Source organism: Kogia breviceps, chromosome 5 (genome assembly GCF_026419965.1).
Source record: "Kogia breviceps isolate mKogBre1 chromosome 5, mKogBre1 haplotype 1, whole genome shotgun sequence".
Taxonomy (NCBI): domain Eukaryota; kingdom Metazoa; phylum Chordata; class Mammalia; order Artiodactyla; family Physeteridae; genus Kogia; species Kogia breviceps.
The window spans coordinates 33,314,858-33,341,117 of record NC_081314.1 but is presented as its reverse complement, the minus strand read 5'-3'; the positions used below and the strand labels follow the sequence as shown (position 1 = coordinate 33,341,117).

Genomic DNA, 26,260 nt, shown 5'->3' with positions numbered 1-26,260 from the left:
ATATGTTTATGGGCAGGTTTTTGCGTGTTCTTCAATTCCATTGGCCTATTTATCTATTCCTGTGCCAACACCATACTTTCTTAATTACTGTGACTTTATTACACATCATGATATCTGCAGCGTAAATATTCCAATTTTGTTCTTTATGCTTGCTCACAATCATTTTAGTTCTGCAGTTCCTCTAATTTTTAGAAACATCTTGACAATTTTCAAACAGGCACATATATACAGGCAAACACACATCTACTGGGTTTTTTAAATTGAGACTGCATTGACTCTTTAGGTTAATTTGAATAAAACTGGTATGTTCACAATACTAAGTCTTAAAACCATCACCATTGTATATCCTTCCATTATTTTAAACTATTTGTAAATTTTCTAATGTTTTATACTTTTCTGTATAATAGTATTGCACATTAAAAATTTTTTTTTTGATGTGGACCATTTTTTTAAAGTCTTTATTGAATTTGTTACAATATTGCTTCTGTTTTATGTTTTGGTTTTTTGGCTGCGAGGCATGTGGGATCTTAGCTCCCCAACGAGGGATTGAACCTGCACCCCCTGCATTGGAAGGTAAAGTCTTAGCCACTTGACTGCCAGGGAAGTCCCAGTATTGCACATTTTAAAACATTTATTCCTGTGTATTTGATTTTTTTTAATTTTTAAAATATTATATTGTTTAATTGTTTGTTACTAATATATAGAAATACAACTGATTTTTGCCAATTGACTATTGGCTGACTTTTCCATCAGCCTTACTAAATTCACTTATTAATTCTAATAGTCGTTTGAAGCTTTTAGGATTCCTTCTTTGTTTTGTGTGTTCTCAAAGTTTATACAGATTTATCTAGGTATGGATTTTTTTTTTTACTTTTGCTTAATCTCTTTGATAGTTTTAAATATGTTTCCCATAAATCAGTGGTGTGCACACTTGTTAATTACAGATGCTCACGTGGAAGCTTTCCCTTCCCCCTCCTCCTCCTCACTCAGCCTGTGAGCGCCTCTGCCCTGGATAATTATCTAGGGTTCTTACACTCCCCTGCAAAATTTAATACCACTCCTACCTGCTTTTGTAGTAAATATTGCATCCCTGTCATTAACAATTTCATCGGCCTTGTGTGGGGATTCCTAATAAGATAACTAGGGTAATCGTCACAATAATAGAGTTGTTTCCCACAGACACAGATTTGTGAAGCTTTAATTAATAAATCTGAGTTACTCATATGCCATTTGCCATTCAAAACCAATGGTTTCCTAAGTGCTGCTCAAGTCACCTAAATGCTTTAATGCCATTTCCAAATGAGCGCTGGTTTTGCACCAGGATAATTTGCTCAATAAACATTTACCAAGTGACAAAGTGGCATTATCTGATTATTTCTCATATCTTTTGGCTTCGTGATCAGCTTAGTTTCTACTCACAATGGATAGCAGGGAATAATAATATCCTTAACAATTTCTGATTCAGGACCACTTACACTATAGTTAGTGAATCAACAGGAAATAAGCTCAATTAGCTAACATATTCTTCCAATGTCAAATTAGTAGGTTAAGCCTTAAGCATTTGAGCATTTCCAAAAATTTCCATCAGGAGTAGAAGAAACATGGGCAAATATTAAATAAATATAGACTGTGTCTGTTTACAAAATGCTTGTCATTCTGCTAGGCTGAAAGATGGGCCATCAAGGAGAGCAGCAATTATATAAGCCATAATACTGGGTATAAAATCACCACCACAGGATTGGCACATTGCAGCTCTTTAGAAAACGAGAATTCCTGTTCTCTGCTCCCTACTGCTCTACATCGGCCAAAAACCTCTTCCAAGTGCTGCAGTCCCAGCATGCTACCTCAGCAACTCTGCCTTTCCAAGAAATTCTCCCAATCCCTGGTCCCGTTTCTCACTGCTTCTCAATTTCCTAACTGATTGGCACTTAGCATTTACTGCCTGGTATTGTTAAAACTCTTTCCACATATTTCTTCCAAGGTGATCCTAAACTCCTTGAGGGAAAGATTGCCTTTATGCTGCTCTGGTTTCATGGTAGGCTGGATGACTCATTGCTTGAAGTCCCACATAATCAGTTGACATCTATGCAAGGAAGTTGGTAGAAACCATCTTCTATAATAAGGTTCAAACCTCAAAGTGATATCTGGGACTAAGGTCATTAAGAGAACATGATAATCTCAATTAACATACACACACTACTATATATAAAATAGATAATCAACAAGGACCAACTGTATAGCACAGGGAACTCTACTCAATATTCTGTAATAACCTATATGGGGAAAGAATCTGAAAAAGAATGGATATATGTAGATGTATAACTGAATCAGTTAGCTGTACATTTGCAACTAACACAACATTGTAAATCACCTATACTTTAATATAGAACAAAAATTAAATTTAAAAAAAGAGAACATGACATAACACGCTTTTGAGGGAATACGGTGGGGCAGAGAGTACTCATAGAACTCTGTCTTAAGAATATTTACTCAATCCAGGTAGGCACCCACATCTCCATGAGAACAGCTTTATAATTCACATATTTCCATTTATGTATTTAATGACAGAAGTAAGTAATCACCTGGGTTCCAAACTGGCCTCTTTACTTACTGGTTGTACAGCATTGAAAACGTTACTTTATTTCTGCAAGGTTTAGATTTGTCATCTGAAAAATGTGGGTAATAAAGGCATCAATCCTGTCAGTTAGGAGGTTCAGAAAAGAGAAATGAAACTAAATATTTCATCTGGGGGAATTTATTATAAAGAACTGTTTTCCCTGGTGTTGGAGTGCTGAATGATCAGAAGGAGAGTCTAGATAGAGGTAACGTGAGTGTGATAGCTGCAGGAAGGAGTTTCTGCCGTTGGAGCTGGATGAACAAAGAGAAGAAGTGGGGTTATCAGCACCGAGGAGCCCAGAGGAGAAGCTATGGGGGAGCCACGAGGAGTCGGGGCTCTGACTTTGGATGCGGGGGTACCTCCAGCAGGTGCAGGGATCTCTGAGAAAGCCCAATGAGGCTGCTTCTGAAAGTGCCTGAAGAGGCTGAAGGCTGGAGCCACTTGCAGCTGTCTGAGGTGGCCTGCCACTCAAGGTACACTGCACCCATCAGAACCCGGAAGTTCCTTCTCCCCTCCTCCTGGCTCCAGTCTCCCTGGCGCCCCCTATTGGGAGAAGTGACTGATGTTAGCTGGCAAAGAAGAATGAGATTTGCGGAATCCAAACCCCAGCAATACAAAGGAGAGTAGAGACGCTGGGTTTGAAGCTTAGACGTAATAGCATAATAACTTATCTTTTTCTTAAATGGGATAATAATGGTGCCGAACCCATAGATTTGCCTTCAGAATTGCTTGAGGTATTGTACTGAAGCATTCAGCACAGAGAATGGAACATAACCGCGATTAATAAAGGTTAAATATTTATTATTATTGTTGGTGTTTGTTGCTTTTGTTTTAACTAAGTTATCTATCCAAACATCCTTAATTTACTATAGTAGTATTAATAAAATTTGATAACTCTCACCTGTTTGGAGCTGTAAAATGGCATTTCAAATGTATACCTGTGATTCAGACTCATGTAACTCACAAACACTAAAGGTAAATAGCATGTTAGGAAACAAAGTGCCTGCCCTTTCAAAATCAACCATCAGATACATATACACATCACTTACATATAAGATAGATAACCAACAAGGACCTACTGTATAGCACTGGGAACTATAATCAATATTCGGTAATAAACTATAAAGGAACAAATCTGAAAAAGTATATATATAACTGAATCACTGTGCTGTACACCTGAAACTAACATAAAATTGTAAATCAACAGTACTTGTATTAAAAACATATATATATATAAAATCAACCATCAGGTAAATGGTTATTTCTTCATCTGTCAGAACATGGAATTCTTGACATCACAGACTTTCATTGCTAATCTACATGTATATATAACTGTTGGTCACTGATTTCCTAATTAGTGCTTTTAGACTCTTCCAATGTAAACCAATCTACCCTGTATTGGGTTTTAGGACAGAGTGAACATAACAGCAACCGTTTGGCAGACACTTGTTCCTTCTCTTGGTCTAAAGGAAGAATATTCCTTACCACCAATCAGCATGGTGCAGATGGAAAAGATCTTTTCTGCATCTGTATTAGCAGAGACATTCCCAAACCCAACGCTGGTGAGGCTGCTGAGTGTGAAGTAGAGAGCGGCAATATAGGCACTTCGGATTGACGGCCCCCCCAAAGTATTGTTACCATAGTATGGAGATTCCAGTCTCTTTCCCAACTCATGAAGCCAACCTGCAATGGAAAAAAATATGAACATTTAAGCCCCCAAAATAAAGTCTCAGTATTAGCACCTGGGTGTAATGATGAATGAACATTTAAGGATACATAAAGTTGCTCAGGAGAAAGAAGAAAGTTAAAAGGAAGTTAAAGGCAAGGAATTAGATTCCATGGCTCTAAAAGCAAAAGCATCACTTTCATGCAATTGTTTTTTATAACACACACAGCAGAGAAATAGGCATTCAAGAGTGGATTGGTGGTCAAAGCTGAACAGGTTACTCTAATGCAAGAACTACCTGCAGTGACAGAACCCGGGATTTCTACTCTCGGTAACAGTGTTGGTATATTTCACTAGCTGTTAAGCTTATTTCTCAATTCGAATTTTAAGAAACAAAGGGTTTGAGTAGGTATTTTTCAACCCTACATGATAGTAAACAGCAACCAACACAAGAATCTAGACTTCATATAGGCAAGATGGGCTTTATTTCTTTTCTTTTCTGTTTTTTTTTTTTTTTTTTTTTTTTTTTTCCGTACGCGGGCCTCTCACTGTTGTGGCCTCTCCCGTTGGGGAGCACAGGCTTCGGACGCGCAGGCTCAGCAGCCATGGCTCACGGGCCCAGCTGCTCTGCGGCACGTGGGATCTTCCCGGACCGGGGCACGAACCCATATCCCCTGCATCGGCAGGCGGATTCTCAACCACTGCCCCACCCGGGAAGCCCTTCTGTTTTTTTTTTTTGATGGGCTTTATTTCTATCCTGTACAATCTTTCCTTATTTTATTCACCTGACCTGATATCAGTTGCCTTTTATGTCTTAGCTCATGTTTTCCTCAGGAAGCCTTCTCTACAACCTCATTCTGCTGTTTGGGGGTGGTGGAGGAAAACTGCAGAACTATGAGGTTCCTATAATAGAATTGGGTGCCCCCCTACAAGTGTTTCATGATACTGGTGTATATATGTGTCAAAACTTACCTAATTAAATGCTTCAAATATGTGCATTTTATTGTATGTCAATTATACTACCATAAAGCTGTAATAAAGCTATATTAATAAAGATGGGAAATAGCAAGTATAATATTAATAATAATACAATGAAAACACAACACAAATACCACTTTAAAATCCTTTACTGGAAATATTTTCTCTTTAAAATTTTATATTTAAAAATTCTATGTGTGTGTGTGCGTTATGAAACACTATGGCAATTCAGCTCAACCCATAAGGTCCATGAGACTTTTGTTAAGGGATGTTAGTCACTGACCACTATTTCCTTATTAACAATTCATTTAATGGCTGCCCAAGGAGAAATGGAAAGTCATTACATTGTTTAAGTAGTAATAATGCTGCCATTATCAACTAAAGTTATAGATTATGCAACTGTGCTAGGTAATTAAAATGCAGATTTGAAACAACTGGGTTCCTTGAGATCAAACAGAAATGCTCAGTGGCAAGTACTCTGTCTTATTTATTGTCTCTAGAGAAGTGTTTCTCAACCATTAGCTTGCCTCTGAAATATCTAGAGAGCTTGTTAGAGACAGCCAGGTCTTATCCCTGGAGTTTCTGGTACAACACATGGGAAGGCTGGGGAGAAGGACTGAGAATTTGTCTTTGTAATAGGTTCCCACGTGATGCTGATGCTACAGATCTAGGGGACCAAAGTCCCTTGACTTTGCAAAGTCACCTTCTAGAACAATAGTTCTCAATGCTGACTACAGCTGGGAAAACATTTTTATTTTTTTTTTTTGCGGTACGCGGGCCTCTCACTGTTGTGGCCTCTCCCGCCGCGGAGCACCGGCTCCGGACGCGCAGGCTCAGCGGCCATGGCTCACGGGCCCAGCCGCTCCGCGGCATGGGATCCTCCCGGACCGGGGCACGAACCCACGTCCCCTGCATCGGCAGGCGGACTCTCAACCACTGCGCCACCAGGGAAGCCCATGGGAAAGCATTTTAAAAATACACTGTCCAAGTGCCACCTCCATGTACTGAATCAAAATTTCTGGTTCCGATTTCAGGTACTGATATTTTTAAAAAGTTCCCCAGTAGAACCTAATGTGAAGATAGAACTTAGAACCATTATTCCAGAACTTAGCAAAGTCCTTAACAATAGTAGAGTTTAATAAATACTATTTCTAAAAGTGAAAGACCTAATGAACATATAAATTGTTCTTGCCCTCTGCAATAATATGGCAACAGTGATGCAATATAGCAACACATGAGCATTTATAAATTTGTACTAGATTTCTGTACAAAGTATAATGAATGTATTTTTTGATGATAGAGAAAAATAATAAAATGAAAATTACGCATTATGAAAGCTGACACCATTAGTAAGCTATGACCATTTATTCTGTCTGGAAAGGCTTCGTGAAGGAATAAACTCCACATTCAAACACAGATTTAAATCTGGACTCTTCCATTAAATCTGGACTTTTCCTTCATCTGTGGGAATGACTAACTTCTTTAAGCTTCATTTTCTCATTTGTAAAAACACAGACACTATCTAACTTGTACAGTTGCAGTGGGATTAAATGAGATGCCACATGAAGAAATGCCAACTCCTGTTAGTGACAGATATTATATTAGTATATAATATCTCTTTTCTCTCTCTTTCTCATGTTACTTAAATCGGAACAGAGAAAGTACAAAATTCAGAAAGTAAGAGAAAATATGAGATCAGGAGTGAGTCATAATGGAAAAGGAAGGTGGTGACTAAGTGTACTCAGTAGAACCCAAGGGTGCCATCTGATAGAACTGAGCATTTCTTAACTAATAGAAATGACAGGGAGGAAATCTAGGTGACAGTAGTGCTTAAAATGGGGGGAGTTATACACCCATTTGTGAACCTGAAGAAAGACATGCTCCTTTTCCCAGAACAAAGCACTCATAGAGACACACACACAATTCTGTGTACATTTTCAGGTGGTTCATGGCCTCTTCCTGCAGGCTGGGTCCAAGGGCCCAGATTAAAGAGTTCTGCTCTAGAATTTTAAGTGAAGGGAAGGAGGAAGTGATAAAGCATGATTTGGTAAAACCTGGTTTAATCCTGTGTGGAAAAAGATTTAGACATAAAGACAGCTTATCCAGAATTAATTAAAGAGATATCACAAAAGCAAAACACATGTGCATTTAAAAAATATTACTGGTCTATTTGTATACACTGTAGGGGGAGAGTCAAGACAAGTAAAATCAGGAAGCAGAGATGACATCTGAATATATCAATGTACTCAGGATGCTGATTTCTGCATAAGAGTGCTCTTACAGGCATTTGACCCAAGCGTTGTCAAGTACGGCCAACTACAAGATGTTGAATGGCTGGTGGGTTGGCTATTTCTCAAGTGCCTTCCAAGCAGTGCTCTGAAAGGGATGTCATGTTTCTGCTCAAAAATGAAGTGATTAGAGGGGCTTGCCACTTTGTTCCATGTTGGTCATTCCCACTAATTCTGGGGAAGTCTGAGCAGCTGAAAAATGTCATTTTGCTCAGAGAGTAAATATTGCATGACTAATTTTTTTATTTGATGCACAGAGGAATGAGAAAAACAACACCACACACAATAAAGCCACTGCTTCCTCTCAGCTGAATCAGCTATACAATCAGGTCATGAATAAAAAACTGGACCCATCTACTGATCTTGAATTGAATTAAAGTGTGCCTTTGTTTACAGAACCTCAAGTTTTCTCATTAGAAAAATAAAACCAAACAAACCCAGCCAAACCTTTGATTAAATTCCTTAATTGGAACAAAAGTAAAACATTTAAAAATTCTCTGAACCAAATCAGTTTTCATAGAATTTGATTTTCTTAATAAAAGGATAAAATTTTGTGATAGGTCATAAGGATTATATTAGATTATACTCTCACTCAATTCCTGTTCATTTACATATGTGTGAAACTGTCTCAGAAATGATTTAGGGAGCAAAACACAGACAAACAACAGATCTACTTTTGTTATCTTTTCTGTCTAGCCAACTGTTCTGTCTATTTTCAGAAGCATCTTGTTTTTTAAGAAGGGCTGTTACTAAACTGTGTTGCAGCTATTGGAGCACAAGCAATAATGATGATAAAAAAAACTTGGTAACACGGAAAGGAGGTAACACCCACAAATCCGGGGATGGGCTCCGGGGGCTAAATAAAATGTTTTCACAGAACAGCTCGTCCAAAATGAGAGCACATGTTCCACTGTAACAAGACAGCATGTCACTGTACTGTACAGAAGAAGCAATTTAACCAATTTGGAAGCCAATCTTTTTTTAATCTAGAGAAACCCATCTCTAAAGGGATGTCCTAGAACAGTCTGTCTGCTTTTGCTCGATTTTTTTCCCCTAAATTTTGAAGGAAATAGAAAGGAAAATGAAATAGAATCTAAATATACTGGATACACTGCCATCTGATAAAAACAAAAGATATTGTAAAATAATCCTGTCATCACCAAAATAGATTAGATGAGTAAAACAGAGGATATCTGTGAAATAAATATCAATTTCAAAGATAGAATGACTCTTAATGACCATGCTGATAAGAACCTATAATTAAGCATGATAGTTCAATCCATGTACTAGTTCAATCCATGTACTTTTTTTTTTTTTTTTTTTTTTTTTTTTATGTGCTAGGCGGGCCTCTCACTGTTGCGGCCTCTCCCTTTGCGGAGCACAGGCTCCGGCCGCGCAGCCTCAGCGGCCATGGCTCACGGGCCCAGCCTCTCCGCAGCACGTGGGATCTTCCCAGACCGGGGCACGAACCCGTGTCCCCTGCCTCGGCAGGAGGACTCTCAACCACTGCGCCACCAGGGAAGCCCCAATCCATGTACTTTTCATTGCATACTTAACCAGTATTTTGCTTAATTACATACTTTTAACTCTATACAGGAGTTTCTTTTTATTTTAATCTAGGTTTCATACAGTAATATACTTACTTTTATGGTGCATATGTTTATATTCAGTTTGTACAGGTGTGACCTGCTTTATACAATAGACGTGTTCCTGAAAAGTTTAGTTTATATTAGTATTTGGTAAATTAACAGATATTTTAGCTTTAATGAAAGGAATAGAAGCATGTTATTTAAGGAAAGCCTATGGGAGGGTGTGGCCAAGATGGCAGAATAGGAAGATCCTGAGGTCACTTCCTTACACGGGCACACCAAAATGACAAATATTTACAGAGCAACTTTGATGCAAAAGTGCAGAAGACTAGAAGAAAAGATCTTCTATAACTAAAGATGTAAAGAAGGAACCACAATGAGATGGGTAGGAGGGGTGGAGATGGGGTATAGTCAAGACCCATACCCACAGATGGGTGACCCACAAACGGGAGGATAATTACAATTTCAGAGGTTCTCTCCAAGGAGTGAAAGGTCAGAGTCCCACCTCAGGCTCCCCAGCCTGGGGATCTTACACTGGGAAGATGAGCACCCAGAACATTTGGTTTTGAAGGACAGTGGGGCTTACTTTCAGGAAAGCCAGGGAGCTGTGGGAAATAGAGATTCCACTCTTAAAGGGCACACACAAATTCTCACACATTCCAGGACCCGGTGCAGAAGTAGTCATTTGAAAGGAGTCTGGGTCAGACTCACCTGCTGATCTTGGAGCTCACCCTGGGGTCAAAGATATTGGAGGCAGACATTCTGGGGAACTCGTTCTACTACAAGGATGTTGTTGCTGGCAAAGCACCACTTTGTAATCCTCCCTCTAGCTTTTTAGTGTTGGGACCCAGCCCCAACCACCAGCCTGTCAACACTGGTACTGGGACACCTCAGGCCAAGCAACTAGCCTGGCAGGTACACAGTCTCACCTACCAGCAGGGTGACTGCCTTAAGACCCCTTGAGCCTGCAACCACTCTGGGACCTGGCCCTACCCACCAGTAGCCAGCAACCTCCACAAAAGGCAACCAACCAGACTGAGAGCCAGCCACACCTACCAGACCACCCACAGTAGTGAGCCTGACAGAAGAAAAGGACTCACACAACCCATACAGGGGCACCCCAAGGGCATATAGCTCTGGTGACCAGAGGGGAATGTGCTGCTGGGATGCATAGGACATTTTCTGCCAAAGGCCACCTCCCCAAGGCCAGGAAAAGTAACCAACCTACCAAATACATAGAAATAAAAACAGCAAATTAGGCAAAATGAGTCAAAAGAGGAATATGTTCCAAATAAAGGAACAAGATAAAACATCAGAAGAACTAAGTGAGACAAGGAGTCTACCTGATGAAGAGTTGAAGGTAATAATTATTAAGATGTTCAAAGAACATGGGAGAAGATTGGATGAACAGAGTGAGAAGTTAGAAGTTTATAATAAAGAGTTAGAAAATATAAAGAAGAACCAAACAGATGAAGAATATCATAATTGAAAGAAAAAATACACTAGAAGGAATCAATAGAAGACTAAATGATACAGAGGAATGGATCAGAAAGCTGGAAGACAGAGTAGTGGAAATCACTGAAACAGAAGAGAAAAAAATGAAAAAAAAAAAGAAAGAGGGCAGTTTAAGAGACATCTGGGCCAACATCAGCACACTAACATTTGCATTGTACGGGTCCCAGAAGGAAAAGAGAGAGAGAAAAAGGCAGAAAACATACCTGAAGTCATAATAGCTGAAAACTACCCTAACCTGGGAAAGTAAATCCAGTTCTAGGAAGAATAGAGAGTCCCAAACAGGACCAACCCAAAGAGGACCACACCATAGCACATTGCAATTAAAATGGCAAAAATTAAAGATAAAGAGTGAACATTAAAAGCAGCAAATAAGAAGCAACTGTTACATACAAGGGAACTCCCATAATGCAATCAGCTGACTTTTCAGTAGAAACTGCAGGCTAGAAAGGTGTGGCATGCTATATTTAAAGTGATGAAAGGGAAAAATCCACAACCAAAAATACTCTACCCCACAAGCTTTCATTCAGATTTGATGGCAAGATAAAGAGTTTTATGACAAACAAAAGCTAAGAGTACAGCACCACCAAACCACCTTTACAAGAAATATTAAAAGGACCTCTTTAAGAAAAAAAGAAAAGGCCACAACGAGAAATATGAAAATTATGAGGAAAATCTCACTGGTAAAGGCAAATATAAAATAAAGGTAAAAAAATCAACCATGCATGAAGCTAGTAGGAAGGTTAAAAACAAAGGTACTAAAAGTCATCTATATCTACAATAAGTAGCAAAGGATACACAAAACAAAAAGGTACAAAATATGAAGTCAAAAATTATAAACATGGAGGTGGGGAGTAAACGTAGGGTTGTCAAAATGCTTTTAAATTAAGAGATCATTATTATTAAAATAATCATGTATATACACAGGTTGTTACATATGTACTTTATGGTAACCATAAGCTAAAAGTCTATAATAGACACATTCACAAAAAAGAGAACGTAATCCAAACATAAAACAAGATACAGTTATCAAATCATAAGGAAAGAGAGCAAAAGAAGAAGCAAGGAACAAAAAAGAGCTACAAAAACAACTGCAAACAATTAACAAAATGACAACAAGAACGTAAATATCAACAATTATTTTATATGTGAATGGACTAAATCTTCCAATCACAAAACATAGAGTGCCTGAATGGATACAAAACAAGACCCATGTATATGCTGTCTAAAAGAGACTCATTTCAGATCTAAAGACACATACAGACTGAAAGTGAGAGGATGGAAAAAGGTATTCCTTGCAAATGGAAATGAAAAGAAACCCAGGGTAGCAATATTTATATAAGACACAATAGACTTTAAAACAAAGTCTGTAGCAAGAGACAAAGAAGGACATTGCATAATGATCAAGGGCTCAATGCAAGAAGAAGATACAACAATTATAAACATATATGTATCCAACATCAGAGCATCTAAATACATAACGCAAATATTAACAGACTTAAAAGGAGAAATTGACAGTAATACACTAATAGTAGGGGACTTTAACACCCAACTTACATCGAAGGCTAGATCATCCAGAAAGAAAATCAATAAGAAAACACTGGCCTTAAATGACACATTATACCAGATGCAATTAATATGTATATACAGAATATTCGATCCTAAATTAGCAGAATACACATTCCTTTCAAGTACACATAGACCATTCTCCAGGATAGATTACATGCTAGGCCACAAAACAAGTCTCATTAAACTTAAGAAAATTGAAATCATATCAAGGACCTTTTCTTTTTTTTTTAACATCTTTATTGGAGTATAACTGTTTTACAATGGTGTGTTAGTTTCTGCTTTACAACAAAGTGAATCAGTTATACATATGCATGTGTTCCCATATGTCTTCCCTCTTGCGTCACCCTCCCTCCCACCCTCCTTATCCCACCCCTCTAGGTGGTCACAAAGCACAGAGGTGATCTCCCTGTGCTATGCGGCAGCTTCCCACTAGCTATCTAATTTACATTTGGTAGTGTATATATGTCCCTGTCACTCTCTCACTTCATCACAGCTTACCATTCCCCCTCCCCATATCCTCAAGTCCATGCTCTAGTAGGTCTGTGTTTTATTCCCATCCTACCATTAATCTCTTCATGACATTTTTTTTCTTAGATTCCATATATATGTGTTAGCATATGGTATTTGTTTTTCTCCTTCTGACTTACTTCACTCTGTATGACAGACTCTAGGTCTATCCACCTCATTACAAATAACTCAGTTTCATTTCTTTTTATGGCTGAGTAATATTCCATTGTATATATGTGCCACATCTTCTTTATCCATTCATCTGTTGATGGACACTTAGGTTGCTTCCATATCCTGGCTATTGTAAATAGAGCTGCAATGAACATTGTGGTACATGACTCTTTTTGAATTATGTTTTTCTCAGGGTATATGCCCAGTAGTGGGATTGCTGGGTCATATGGTAGTTCTATTTGTAGTTTTTTAAGGAACCTCCATACTGTTCTCCATAGTGGCTGTATCAATTTACATTCTCACCAGCAGTGCAAGAGTGTTCCCTTTTCTCCACACCCTCTCTGGCATTTATTGTTTCTAGATTTTTTGATGATGGCCATTCTGACTGGTGTGAGATGATATCTCATTGTAGTTTTGATTTGCATTTCTCTAATGATTAATGATGTTGAGCATTCTTTTATGTGTTTCTTGGCAATGTGTATAACTTCTTTGGAGAAATGTCTATTTAGTTCTCCTGCCCATTTTTGGATTGGGTTGTTTTTTTGTTACTGAGCTGCATGAGTTGCTTATAAATTTTGGAGATTAATCCTTTGTCAGTTGCTGGGTTTGCAAATATTTTCTCCCATTCTGAGCGCTGTCTTTTGGTCTTGTTTATGGTATCCTTTGCTGTGCAAAACTTTTTAAGTTTCATTAGGTCCCATTTGTTTATTTTTGTTTTTATTTCCATTTCTCTAGGTCAAAAAGTATCTTGCTGTGATTTATGTCATAGAGTGTTCTGCCTATGTTTTCCGCTAAGAGTTTGAAAATGTCTGGCCTTACATTTAGGTCTTTAACCCATTTTGAGTTTATTTTTGTGTGTGGTGTTAAGGAGTGTTCTAATTTCATACTTTTACATGTAGCTGTCCAGTTTTCCCAGCACCACTTATTGAAGAAGATGTCTTTTCTCCACCATATATCCTTCCCTTCTTTATCAAAGAAAAGGTGACCATATGTGTGTGGATTTATCTCTGGGCTTTCTATCCTGTTCCATTGATCTATATTTCTGTTTTTGTGCCAGTACCATACTGTCTTGATTACTGTAGCCTTGTAGTATAGTCTGAAGTCAGGGAGCCTGATTCCTCCAGCTCCATTTTTCATTCTCAAGATTGCTTTGGCTATTCGGTGTATTTTGTGTTTCTATACAAATTGTGAAATTTTTTGTTCTAGTTCTGTAAAAAATGCCAATGGTAGTTTGATAGGGATTGCATTGAATCTGTAGATTGCTTTGGGTAGTAGAGTCATTTTCACTGTTGATTCTTCCAATCCAAGAACATGGTAAATTTCTCCACCTATTTGTATCATCTTTAATTTTTCTCATCAGTGTCTTATAGTTTTCTGCATAGAAATCTTTTGTCTCCTTAGGTAGGTTTATTCCTAGATATTTTATTCTTTTTGTTGCAATGGTAAATGGGAGTGTTTTCTTAATTTCACTCTCAGATTTTTCATCATTAGTGTATAAGAATGACAGAGATTTCTGTGCATTAATTTTGTATCCTGCTACTTTACCAAATTCATTGATGAGCTCTAGTAGTTTTATGGTAGCATCCTTAGGATTCTCTATGTATAGTATCATGTCATTTGCAAACAGTGACAGCATAATTTCTTCTTTTCCAATTTGGATCCCTTTTATTTCTTTTTTTCTCTGATTGCTGTGGCTAGAACTTCTAAATCTATGTTGAATATGAGTGGTGAGGGTGGGCAACCTTGTCTTGTTCCTGATCTTAGTGGAAATGGTTTCAGTTTTTCACCATTGAGAATGATGCCGGCTGTGGGTTTGTCATATATGGCCTTTATTATGTTGAGGAAAGTTCCCTCTATGCCTACTTTCTGCAGGGTTTTTATCATAAATGTGTGTTGAGTTTTGTCAAATGCTTTCTCTGCGTCTATTGAGATGATCATATTGTTTTTCTCCTTCAGTTTGTTGATATGGTGTATCACGTTGATTGATTTGTGTATATTGAAGAATCCTTGAATTCCTGGAATAAACCCCACTTGATCATGGTGTATGATCCTTTTAATGTGCTGTTGGATTCTGTTTGCTAGTATTTTGTTGAGGATTTTTGCATCTATGTTCATCAGTGATATTGGCATGTAGTTTTCTGTCTTTGTGACGTCTTTGTCTGATTTTGGTATCAGGATGATGGTGGCCTCATAGAATGAGTTTGGGAGTGTTCCTCTCTCTGCTATCTTTTGGAAGAGTTTGAGAAGGATAGGTGTTAGCTCTTCTCTAAATGTTTGATAGAATTCGCCTGTGAAGCCATCTGGTCTTGGGCGTTTGTTTGTTGGAAGATTTTTAATCACAGTTTCAACTTCAGTGTCAAGCACCTTTTCTAACCAAAATGTTATGAGACTAGAAATTAACTATAAGAAAAGAAATGCAAAAGACAGAAGCATGTGGAAGTTAAACAATATGATACTACACCATCAATGGTTTACTGCAGATCAAATCAGAAAAAAAAAAAAAAAAAAACCACCTGGAGACAAACGAAAATGAAAACACAACTATCCAAACTCTGTGGGATACAGAAAAAGCAGTTCTAAGAGGGAAGTTTATAGTGATACAAGCTCACCTCATGAAGCAAGAAAAATCTCAGATAAACAAAGCAGCCTTACAATGAGAGGAACTAAAAAACAAACAAACAAACAAACAAATAACAGAACCCAAAGTCAGTATTAATAGAAGGAAAGAAATCATAAAGATTAAAGCACAAATGAATGACATAGAGATGAAGAAAACCACAGAAAAGATCAATGAAAATAAGAGCTGGTCTTTGAAAAGGTAAACAAAATTGATAAATCTTTAGCCAGATTTACCAAGAAAAAGGGAGAGGGTCAAATCAATAAAATCAGAAATGAAAAAGGAGAAGTTATAACCAACACCACAGAAATATAAAAATCATAAGAGATTACTATGAACAATTATACACTAATAAAATGGACAACTTAGAAGAAATGGAAAAATCCCTAGAAATGTACACTCTCCCAAGACTGAACCAGGAAGAAATAAAAAATATAAACAAACTACCAGTAATGAATCAGTAATTTTAAAACTCCCAACAAACTAAATTCCAGATGTCTTTACAAGTGAATTCTACCAAACATTTAGAGAAGAATTTACATCTATCCTTCTCAAATGATTCCAAAAAACTTCAGAAGAAACACTTCTGAGCTCATTCTATAAGGCAAGCATTACACTGATAACAAAATCAGACAAAGATATCATAAAAAAAGAAAATTACCAGCCAATATCACTGATAACATAGATACAAAATTCCTCAACAAAATATTAGGAAACAGAATTCACCAATGTATCAGAGGATCATACCCCATGATCAACTGGGATTTACCCAGGGATGCAAGGATGGTTCAATATCTGCAAATCAACCAGTTTGATACATCGCATTAACAAACTGAAGAATAAATATCATATGATCTTCTCATTAGATGCAGAAAAAGCTTTTGACAAAATTCAACAACGATTTATGATGAAAACACTCAACAGAGTGAGTTTAGAGGGAAAGTACCTCTACATAATAAGGCCATATATGATAAGTCCACAGGTAACCTCATACTCAGTGGTGAAAAATTGAAAGCTTTTCTTCTAAGATCAGGAACAAGACAAGATGCCCAATCTTGCCACTTTTATTCAACATGATATTGGAAGTCCTAGCCACAGCAATAAGACAAGAAAAAGAAATAAAACAAATCCAAATTGGAAAGGAAGAAATAAAACTCACTGCTTGCAGATGACATGATACTATATATAGAAAGCCCTTAAATATACCACCAAAAAGCTATTAGAAATAATAAATGAATTCAGTAAAGTTGCAGGATACAAAATTAATATACAGAAATCTGTTGCATTTCTAAACATTAACAACAATCAGAAAGAGAAATTAATAAAGCAATACCATTTACAACTGAATCAAAAATAATAAAATACCTTGGCATAAATTGAACTAATGAGGTAAAAGACCTGTGCTCAGAAAACTATAAAACCCTGATTAAAGAAATTAAAGATGATTCAAACAGACGAAAGGTATACCATGTTCATGGATTGGAAGAATTAATATTGTTAAAGTGACTATATTACCCAAGGCAATCTACAGATTGAATACAATCTCTATCAAGATACCAATGGCATATTTTACAGAACTAGAATAATTCTAAAATTTATACGGAAGCAGAAAAGACTCTGAATAGCCAAAACAAATTTGAGGAAAAAGAAAAAAAGCTGGAGGTATCATGCTCCCTGATTTCAAGCTATATGTCAAAGCTACAGTAATCAACAGTATGGTACTGGCACACAAATACACATATAGATCAATGGAACTAAATAGACAGCCCAGAAAATGAACCCACACTTATGTGAACATTTATTCTATTCCAAAGAGGGTAAGAATATGTAATGGGGTAAAAGAGTCTCTTCAATAAATAGTGTTGGGAAAACTGGGTGGCCACATTCAAAAGAATCAAACTGGACTACTCTCTCACACCATGCACAAAAATAAATTCAAAATTGATTAAATATAAGACCTGAAACCACAAATCTCCTAGAAAAAAATATAGTCAGTAAGCTCTTTGACATCGGTCTTAGTAATATATTTTTTTGGCTATATCTCTTCAGGCAAGGGAAACAAAACCAAAAATAAACAAATGGGACTACATCAAACTAAAAAGTTTTTGCACAGTGAAGGAAACTATCAACAAAATGAAAAGGCCATTTACTGAATGAGAGAAGATACTTGTAAATGATATTTTCAAGAAGAGGTTAATATCCAAAATATACAAAGAACAATTACAACTCAACATCAAAAAAATATCAGATTAAAAAATGGGCAGAGGATATGAACAGCTCCAAAGAAGACATACAGATAGCCAATAGGCACAGGAAAAGATGCTCAACATCACTAATCATCAGGGAGATGCAAATCAAAACTACAATGAGACATCACCTCACACCTGTCAGAATGTCTACCATCAAAAAGAAAAGAAACAAGAAGTGTTGGTGAGGATGTGGAGAAAAGGGAAACCTCATGCACTTTTGATGGGAATACAAATGGAAAACAGCATGGAGGTTCCTCAAAAAATTAAAAATAGAACTACTAAATGTTTCAGCAATTCCACTCCTGGGTTTTTATCCAAAGAAAACAAAAACTCTAAAACTATATACGCACCTCTGTTTATTGCAGCATTATTTACAATAGCCAAGATATGGAAGCATCTTAAGTGCCCATTAGTAGGTGAGGGGATAAAGAATATGTGGCATGTGTGCGTGCACACACACACACACACACACACACACACACACACACACTATGGAATGTTAGCCATAAAAAATGAAATCTTGCCACATATGACAACATGAATGGACTTAGAGTATATTATACTAAGTGAAATAAGTCAGTCAGAGAAAAACTAATACTATATGATTTCACTTACATATGGAATCTAAAAATCAAAACAAAAATTAACAAACATAACAGAAACAGAGTTATATATGGAGAGAGCAGGTGGTTGCCAGAGGGAAGCGGGGTGGGGGGAAGAAAGAAATATATGCAGGAGATTAAGAGGTACAAACTTCCCATTGCAAAATAAATGTCACAGGTATGAAATGTACAGTGTGGGGAATATAGTCAATAACTGTGTAACACCTTTGTACGGTGATGTACAAATGCATAGAAATATTGAATAACGATGCTGTATAACAGGAACTAACATAGGTCAATTATATTTCAAAAACAAACAAACAAACTCAGAGGAAAAGAGATCAGATTGTGGTTACCAGGGGTGGAGGGTGGTGGGTAGAATTGGATAAAGGCAGTCAAAAGGCACAAACTTCCAGTTATAAGACAAATAAGTACTAGGGATTTAATGCACAACATGATTAATATATCTGACACTGCTGTATGTTATATATGAAAATTGTTAAGAGAGTAAATACTAGTGTTCTCATCACAAGAAAAATTTTTTTCTATTTCTTTAATTTCATATCTATTTGAGATGATGAACTTTAGTTACTGTGATAATCATTTCATGACATATGAAAGTCAAATCATCATGCTATATACCCTAAACTTGTACAGTGCTGTATGTTAATTACAACTCAATAAAACTGGAAGAAAAAAGGAAAGCCTATAGTGAATCTCTTTAGTGTTATAAAACACTTCAGTAGTATGAAAAACCATCCAGCAGAACATGAGCTTATAAAATCAGATTTATATGTGTGTGTCAAGATGAGTTTATATGCATAGAGAAAAGAGAGAAAGGATTAGCACATGCATTATAACATCTATAATTCAAAATGGTGTTTTACTTAATTTGGTATGAATGAACCCTGTTGTAATGGGGTTTAGCTAGAAACAAGAATGGAGCCTATGTTAGGGGTTTCCTTTTATTAAGCTGACACAGGGTTAATACTTTAATGAGTGCTTCTATCTTATTTATATGCACTAACCCTATAGAATAGGTACAATTATCATCCATCATTTGATTAATTATTTCATTAATCATTACAACTTAGAAATTATTATCCCCATTTTTAAAGTTGAGAAAACTAAGGCTCAGAGAGATTAAATGACATGTTCAAGATGGCAGAGTCAGGATTTTAATCCAGATCTGTGTGCTTTGACAGCCCAGATTCTATGCCTGCTGTTCCATAGTGCTTCACAGGCTACATGTACAGACCAAAGGGCACTGGTGTTGCAGCATGGTTGAATGCCTTTACAAGCAAGTTGCCATTTATATTATGCTATATATATACACATGGTGGAGAAAGAAGCCATCTTAGCTAAGGCTCTCTGGAAGCAGAGAAGCCTTTAAGTGTAAGTAATCTAAGTATTGGGTCCAATACTGTAAATATCCTTAGGAGATAATAAGGAAGGGACACAGAGAAAGGAAGCAGCCAATGAAGCATGCCTAATCCAGAAAGCTACCACTACCAGCAACTGGCGCTTAATCCTATTGGAAACTGCTGGGACCAGTGTAGAACAAACCCTTGTTAGAGCAGGGGAAGATTTGCACCATCTCTCAGTCGTCTTTGATTAGGGACTGCTCATAGGGAGAATTAATTCCCCACAGTGCCATGCCTGTTATCAGAGGAGGCTTCCACAGCTTGGGACAATGCCTCAGGCAAATTGATCAGACCCTAAGGATGAGACTCAGACAGATTTAGGGGACATGGTGGAGTACCAACAACATTCGCAACAGCAGCCAACCTCAACTCAAGGCCAAGTATATTTGACTAAGCATTTTCTTTCACATAACATCATTTTCACCCAACTCTCACAATAACTCTGCTTTTTTTAAAAAAAGAAAACTGATGGAGCCCCAGCAGAGAATTTGAGCAATTTTCTCCTTTTTTTTTTAAGGAACTATTAGAAATGAGAAGTAAATCCATCACTCTCTAGCTTAAACATCCATGTCTTCCTGCTATGTGACACTGCTTATAAAGAGGTAATCATTTAAAATTATCATTTAATTGTGCTTATTGAAACCATTACTATATCAGTTTGCGTTTCCAGTGCCCACTTCTGCTTATAGGGGGGAAATGTGTCCCAAAATAAATAAAAAATAAATCATCTCAGAGAAAATAGAAGATTTATCCAAATGTAATTTGCAATGTAGACATGGAATAATGTGGTATTTAGACCCTGAATATTATTGGGCTGGTTAAAAAGTTCGTTCGGGTTTTTCCGTACCATCTTATGGAAAAACCTCAGTGATCTTTTTGGTCAACCCAATATTTTAAAAGTGATCAAGAAGTTCCTAATGTAAATTCCAAGCATAGAAAATACTATAGTTAACATTCGCTTCCCCTCACACCATAACTCTGATAACCTACTTAATCTTCTTGGACATCATTAGGGTGAGAGATGGAATATCACTGTGATTCTTGTGAGTGATAAGGCAGCAAGTGGCTGGCTGGGAGACGCAAACCAAAGGGAGACAATGATGGCTATGGGCCACAACATGAGAACTTCTTTGACCTCTTCAGTCTTCTTGGCAAGGGGCTGAAATGTGGGACTGCTCAGTTGCACAGGTGATTGACAAATATCAGAAGAAATGTCAGAAGTCTGAGTGTGTCTGTGTGTTTATGGGGAGTGTGCGGCAACTGAGACCCAACACAATTGTGAGATACTGTATTTGCTGCTATAGATACTCAAAAAAAGTTGTGCACCCCAAACAAAATATCAAAGAAAAGCTTGAGATTTCATCTCCATTGTTTCAAAATATCTACACCTACATCATTGATAAGAAACATACTTGTCTCCATTCTTCAAGGTTTATCCAGTGCCGGTCACCATAATTTTTTGTTTTGTTTTTTGGTTTAAAGAACATTTTTTACTTTGGGATAATTTTAGATTAACACAAAAGTTGCAAAGAATACAGAGAACCCCTGTACACTCTTCACCCAGTTTCACCTATTGTTAATATCTTACATAACAGTGGTACACAATTTGTCAAAATTATGAAATTAACATTGTACATTACTACTAACTAGACTATGGACTGTCTACATTTTAACTGAAGAAACAGAGTCAAAGAGAAGTTCAGAGACTTAGCTTCCAAAACTCACCCTCAACCTTCCACCTTGTCCCCATTTTAGAGGATGTGACTGAGGACAAGACTAGAGGGGCACAGGCTGTAGTGGTATTTGATACTGATTCATTGATTCCACTAAGGAGGAGGTTCCAATTTGAAGAGGAAATTCATTCCTTGGAGTTCCCACGAATCTCACACTTTGGTCCTCACAAACTAAGAGGAGACTTACATTTCTGAAGTGGTACAATCTACCTTTGAGGCAAAAGTCTGAAACAAAAAGAATTAATCACAGAATAGTAGAGACTGGACTTTGAGTCAGGAAATGAGAGTCCTAATCTTGGTCTTGCCTCTAATTAACTACATGTATGATCCTTTATGCTTCAGTTAGCCTTTCTGGTCTTCCACTTTTCAACTTGTGTATGAAGTGACTGGATTGAGTAATCTCTAGGTTCTTTTTCAGGTCTAAGATTTTATGAAATAAGATCCTGTAATGTTTTTTCACAAATGGGTGATTTTTTTAAAGCAAAATGCTTCTGTAATAACCCAAGATTTTGTGAATTTCTCTTTTATTTGTTTTAAATTGTTTGAATGATGACCCATTAGCAAATATTGATGGGATAAGGATGGAAGTTTTTCACATTTTGATGCATGCATCATTTCTGCTCTATTTCCACTGCTGAACAATTCTTCAGAGCAAGAAATGTTAGATGCGATTAGTACTGTCAGGAAAAAAATGTACCATTTGTGCTAAAACCAGCCATAGTTGGCCAATTCTCTGAAGTCTACTTACATTTGAAGTTTCTATTATAGAAACTTCCTAAATTTTGATAACCAAGATATAGCATTTCACTTAAGCAATGATTAATTGAAATATTATACACTATTGCAAACTGCAAAAATAAGCTGTCATCACATGCATCAAAAAACCAAAACCAAACAAAAACACCTTAGAAAGAACGCAAAATGTGAAACAATCCAAAACCACAGTTGAGCAGCTACTGTAGAGTTTTCTAATCAATCCTAAGAAGAGGCAGAACAAACCATCTGATTCCAGCCAACTGGGGCACTTTCAAATGTCTCCCAAATTTAGAGCTAAAAAATAAAGGAAAATCAAACATAGATTGGGCTCATGGCTAACTTAGCAGAACATAAACGATAAACGATTTGCACTTAACCTTCCTACCTAAAATGCTCATACAACTCACAATGCTTTCAGATCTGTGCCTCCATGTGGGTATTTTTTCCTGAGTAATTGCCCTGGTGTTTCTCATGGATTAATAAGTTTGTAGGACATATGTTCATGCCTGAGCTCAGTGTATCATGTACAAGTTGTCACTAAGAAAGTTCTAATCCAAAGCACTCATCACTTGTACCTAAATCAGGACAAAAACCTGTTTCAGGAAGATAATTTAGGATAAAGGTAATTGAATCCAGCCAAATTATTTTATTTTTATTATCTGCCCCCAATTTCCTTCTTGTTCTGTTTTTTGTCTCAAAGGTTCAGAGTTGGTGCAAATCTAGGGAAGAAAAATGAATTGACATATCCATGTCCACAGACCATTTCTCAGTTGTTTTTAGTACTTGCCTGACAGTCATTTAAGTTAGAAACATAGGCTTTTGGCATCTACTGAAGAGGAATCTCAAATTTATCTGGCTTGAAGAACTTCAAATTAAAATTCTGATTAGATTTCTTCCAAATACATTAGAGGGAGATACATTTTCTAATGTCTCAATTATAAAAGTAACTCTAAGATAAATTAGACCACATAATATGCTGGAATGTTTTACTCAAATAGCCCATTAAAGAGTCCTCTGGATTTTATTTACCTTTACCTGGTATTGAAACTGTTCTGAAGGTATATCCCTCAAGTTTCTAGGAAATGCCCAAGTCTCCAAATGAAACACCAACTTTGAAGTGTCAGCCTTTGTTCTCCTTTAAAAAAGCTGATTCTGAGTCATGTATCTAGCAATGCATTTAAAAACATGTAACTAACTTTGTTTGATGGCTTGTTGGGGCGTGAAGCACAATAAGTAGTGTGAGTTTGTGTGACCATTCCAAAATAAGTTTTTAGTCAGTGGGTGGCTGAGTGATTGGACTTGAAATAAACAGGGCAATGGGGTTATGTAAGAGATTGAAAGGGTGGCATGGGAATTTTTTAAAATGAGAAGTAGATAGAGTACAGAGAGGCAACACATAAAGGACCCAGAAACACAGAAAGAACACAGAAAAGAAACATGACTACAGAGAAGAGTGTCAGCCCAGGCAGTGCAGGAAAACTTGAAAACCCAGAAGGCAAGCAATGCGGCATTCAGAAGTGCATAGGAAACTTGTCTTGGAATTATATTGCCTGACCTTGTCGTATCTTAGTTCTGCCACTTAATCATTGGGTAAAGTTGGCTAAGAGTCTTATCTTCTTTGTACCTTAGTTTCTTCCCTTCTAAAATGGAGAACGTGGCAGCAACTTACCTCACAAGCTGTTGGGAGGTTAACTAACCCAATTCACATCAAGTGCTTAGCAGACAGCAGCAAAACACAGAGCAAACTTACATTAAAAAGCTATTGTTTCAAAGGAATGAAGGTTTTCTGTCTTACTGAAAATAATGGAGACCTTTAAAATCCTTCATTATTGAAAACATGTGTAAAATATGAATCCAGAATAATATTTCCATAAGTGGAAAATGATGAATACAATAGTAGATATAAAGGAGACAATCACATCCTTCTTGGATACCAAGGCTCTTGCATCATTCATAATTACAAATGCTACTTTCCATGATGAGATACAATACTGAAGACGTGAAATGGGTAGGATATGGGCTCATATTTCAGAATATTTCCTGGCTTCCAATTGTTTTGCTGTTACCTGACTGATTATGGTAAAAATAGTGGTAAGTTGTAATATTTTTATGTGTGCACTTGTGGTTGGAGACCACACATTGATCACCCAATGTGCTGAATATATTCAGTGTGATCAATACATATATTTAATATATAATATTTATATATTAAAACATAATTATGTTTTAATATTTATAGATTCTTTAATTTAATCCTGTATTGTATAATTTAATTTCTTACAACTCTAACAGCTAAGTATTATCATATGAAATGTTGATATTAAAATATTGGTACTAAAAAGGTTAAAGTAAAACATTACCAAGAGCGGACATGTTAAGGAGAAGGACTAGGTTTTGAATCAGGGTTTGTCTGAGTTGAGTTTTTATCCTTTTTCATATGCCATTCTCCCTCCTGATCCTTCTTGTTGGTCAAGGTTTTGGTATTAATGGACTCCTGATTGGCTTAGTCTCTTTCATAGAAAAGGCTGCTCCAGTGGATTTTTCTCAGTAATTGCTCTTCCCTTCCACCTGCAAATGGAAATTTTCCATATTGTCTTCTGCTTACAGTCACCTTCATCCAGCACATGTGGTCTTGGAGACCTGGCATTATTTTTATTTGGAGCATGGAAATTTTGTGATGTTCTTCAAAATCCCCCACCCCCAGAAGCCCTAGCTATTGTTCCAAAGGTGGCTGGTGGGAATGGATGAGTTCATGGTCTGCGTATGCAAAGGCTTGGGTAATAAAAGAGCTTTTTGGAACCACACACTGGACTCTGAGCAACTTCCTAATGCTTCATTTTCCAGGAATAGAACTCTGGTTACCCTTTTGCAGACTTTGTAAGAGACTTTATATAGGTCAGACCTACGCTGTGGAGAAATGAAAGACCACACAGCTTTAGTTTTTCTTATGAGAATCCACTTTCTTATGTAATTTCTTGGACCTGATTGAAAATGTTGGATAAACTAAGCATCTTGAATTACGCTTTAACCATTCCACTTAACTGGTGCTTGACATTTACTTTCACCTACAGACACCAACCCTCTGTTTACAAATCCAACATCTGACAACCATCATGCCTTTGTAATGGTTATGAAACAATGGAAACAAATGCAAAAGATGGTTTAGTCTCCGGCCCTGCACACAAAACTGATTTAACTCACATTGTAACCAAAGTACAGTATACAGTTTATCTATTTGCCTGGCTTGCCCGAACAATTTGGAAAAAATGTGTTTGTACTTTCATTGGGTATATAGCAGAGGTGATAATAAGCACAGCCATGATGAGCACAGAGAAGTCCAAGAACATTTGGGGAAAAGTGGCTGGAAGCAGCATCAGCTTAACCTGGCAGGGTAGAGGGAGTGGCTACAGGGCCTTTCAGAAGGCAGCTAAGCACTCAGGGCCCTGGTGAACCCAGGCCTTGGTGGAGGCCAGGATTTGCCTCCTAGTTCCAACAAGAACTGAGGATCCAAAGAACACATGATTTATCCCATAGTAACAGCCCTGGCTCTAAGCTGGGTGCTGAGACCAATCTGCCTCCCTGTTTCTCCACCCATCAGCCCTATTTCTACTCTCTTCTTCCATAATATGCAAGAAATGTTCAGAAATACAGTTGTCAATGCCTCAGATCCAACTCCACCCACTCTATGAGGTCATCATTTTCAAGGTCACATGACACAACTTGATGTGCATGGTTTCCATTTTCTGAACATCCTGCAGATTGTCAAAGTCTATCTTTGACATTCTGTCTCAGAATTAAACACAGTCAATTTTGCGGGGTCAGCATGATAACACTTCCTGATTTCTGAATGCTCTGTTCCCAGCCAGGTCGACATTCAGATCAGTTCCCTTTGCTTTAACCTCCACCACTTCTGAAGAGAGGCTTTTCTTGAACCAGGAGACTACAATATTACCTTCATTGCTTCTACTTGTCCCATAGTCTC

General features: G+C 37.2%; 1 protein-coding gene across 1 annotated transcript in view; it reads right to left on the bottom strand.

The window, feature by feature from the left end:
- Positions 1-26,260, bottom strand: part of KCNH8 (potassium voltage-gated channel subfamily H member 8) — a 413,967-nt gene that overhangs the window by 90,544 nt on the left and 297,163 nt on the right. Inside the window, exon 8 of the mRNA XM_059064162.2 lies at positions 4,103-4,300. Within this exon, the coding sequence (XP_058920145.1) occupies positions 4,103-4,300 (198 nt within the window). The remainder of the gene's footprint in view (positions 1-4,102; positions 4,301-26,260) is intronic.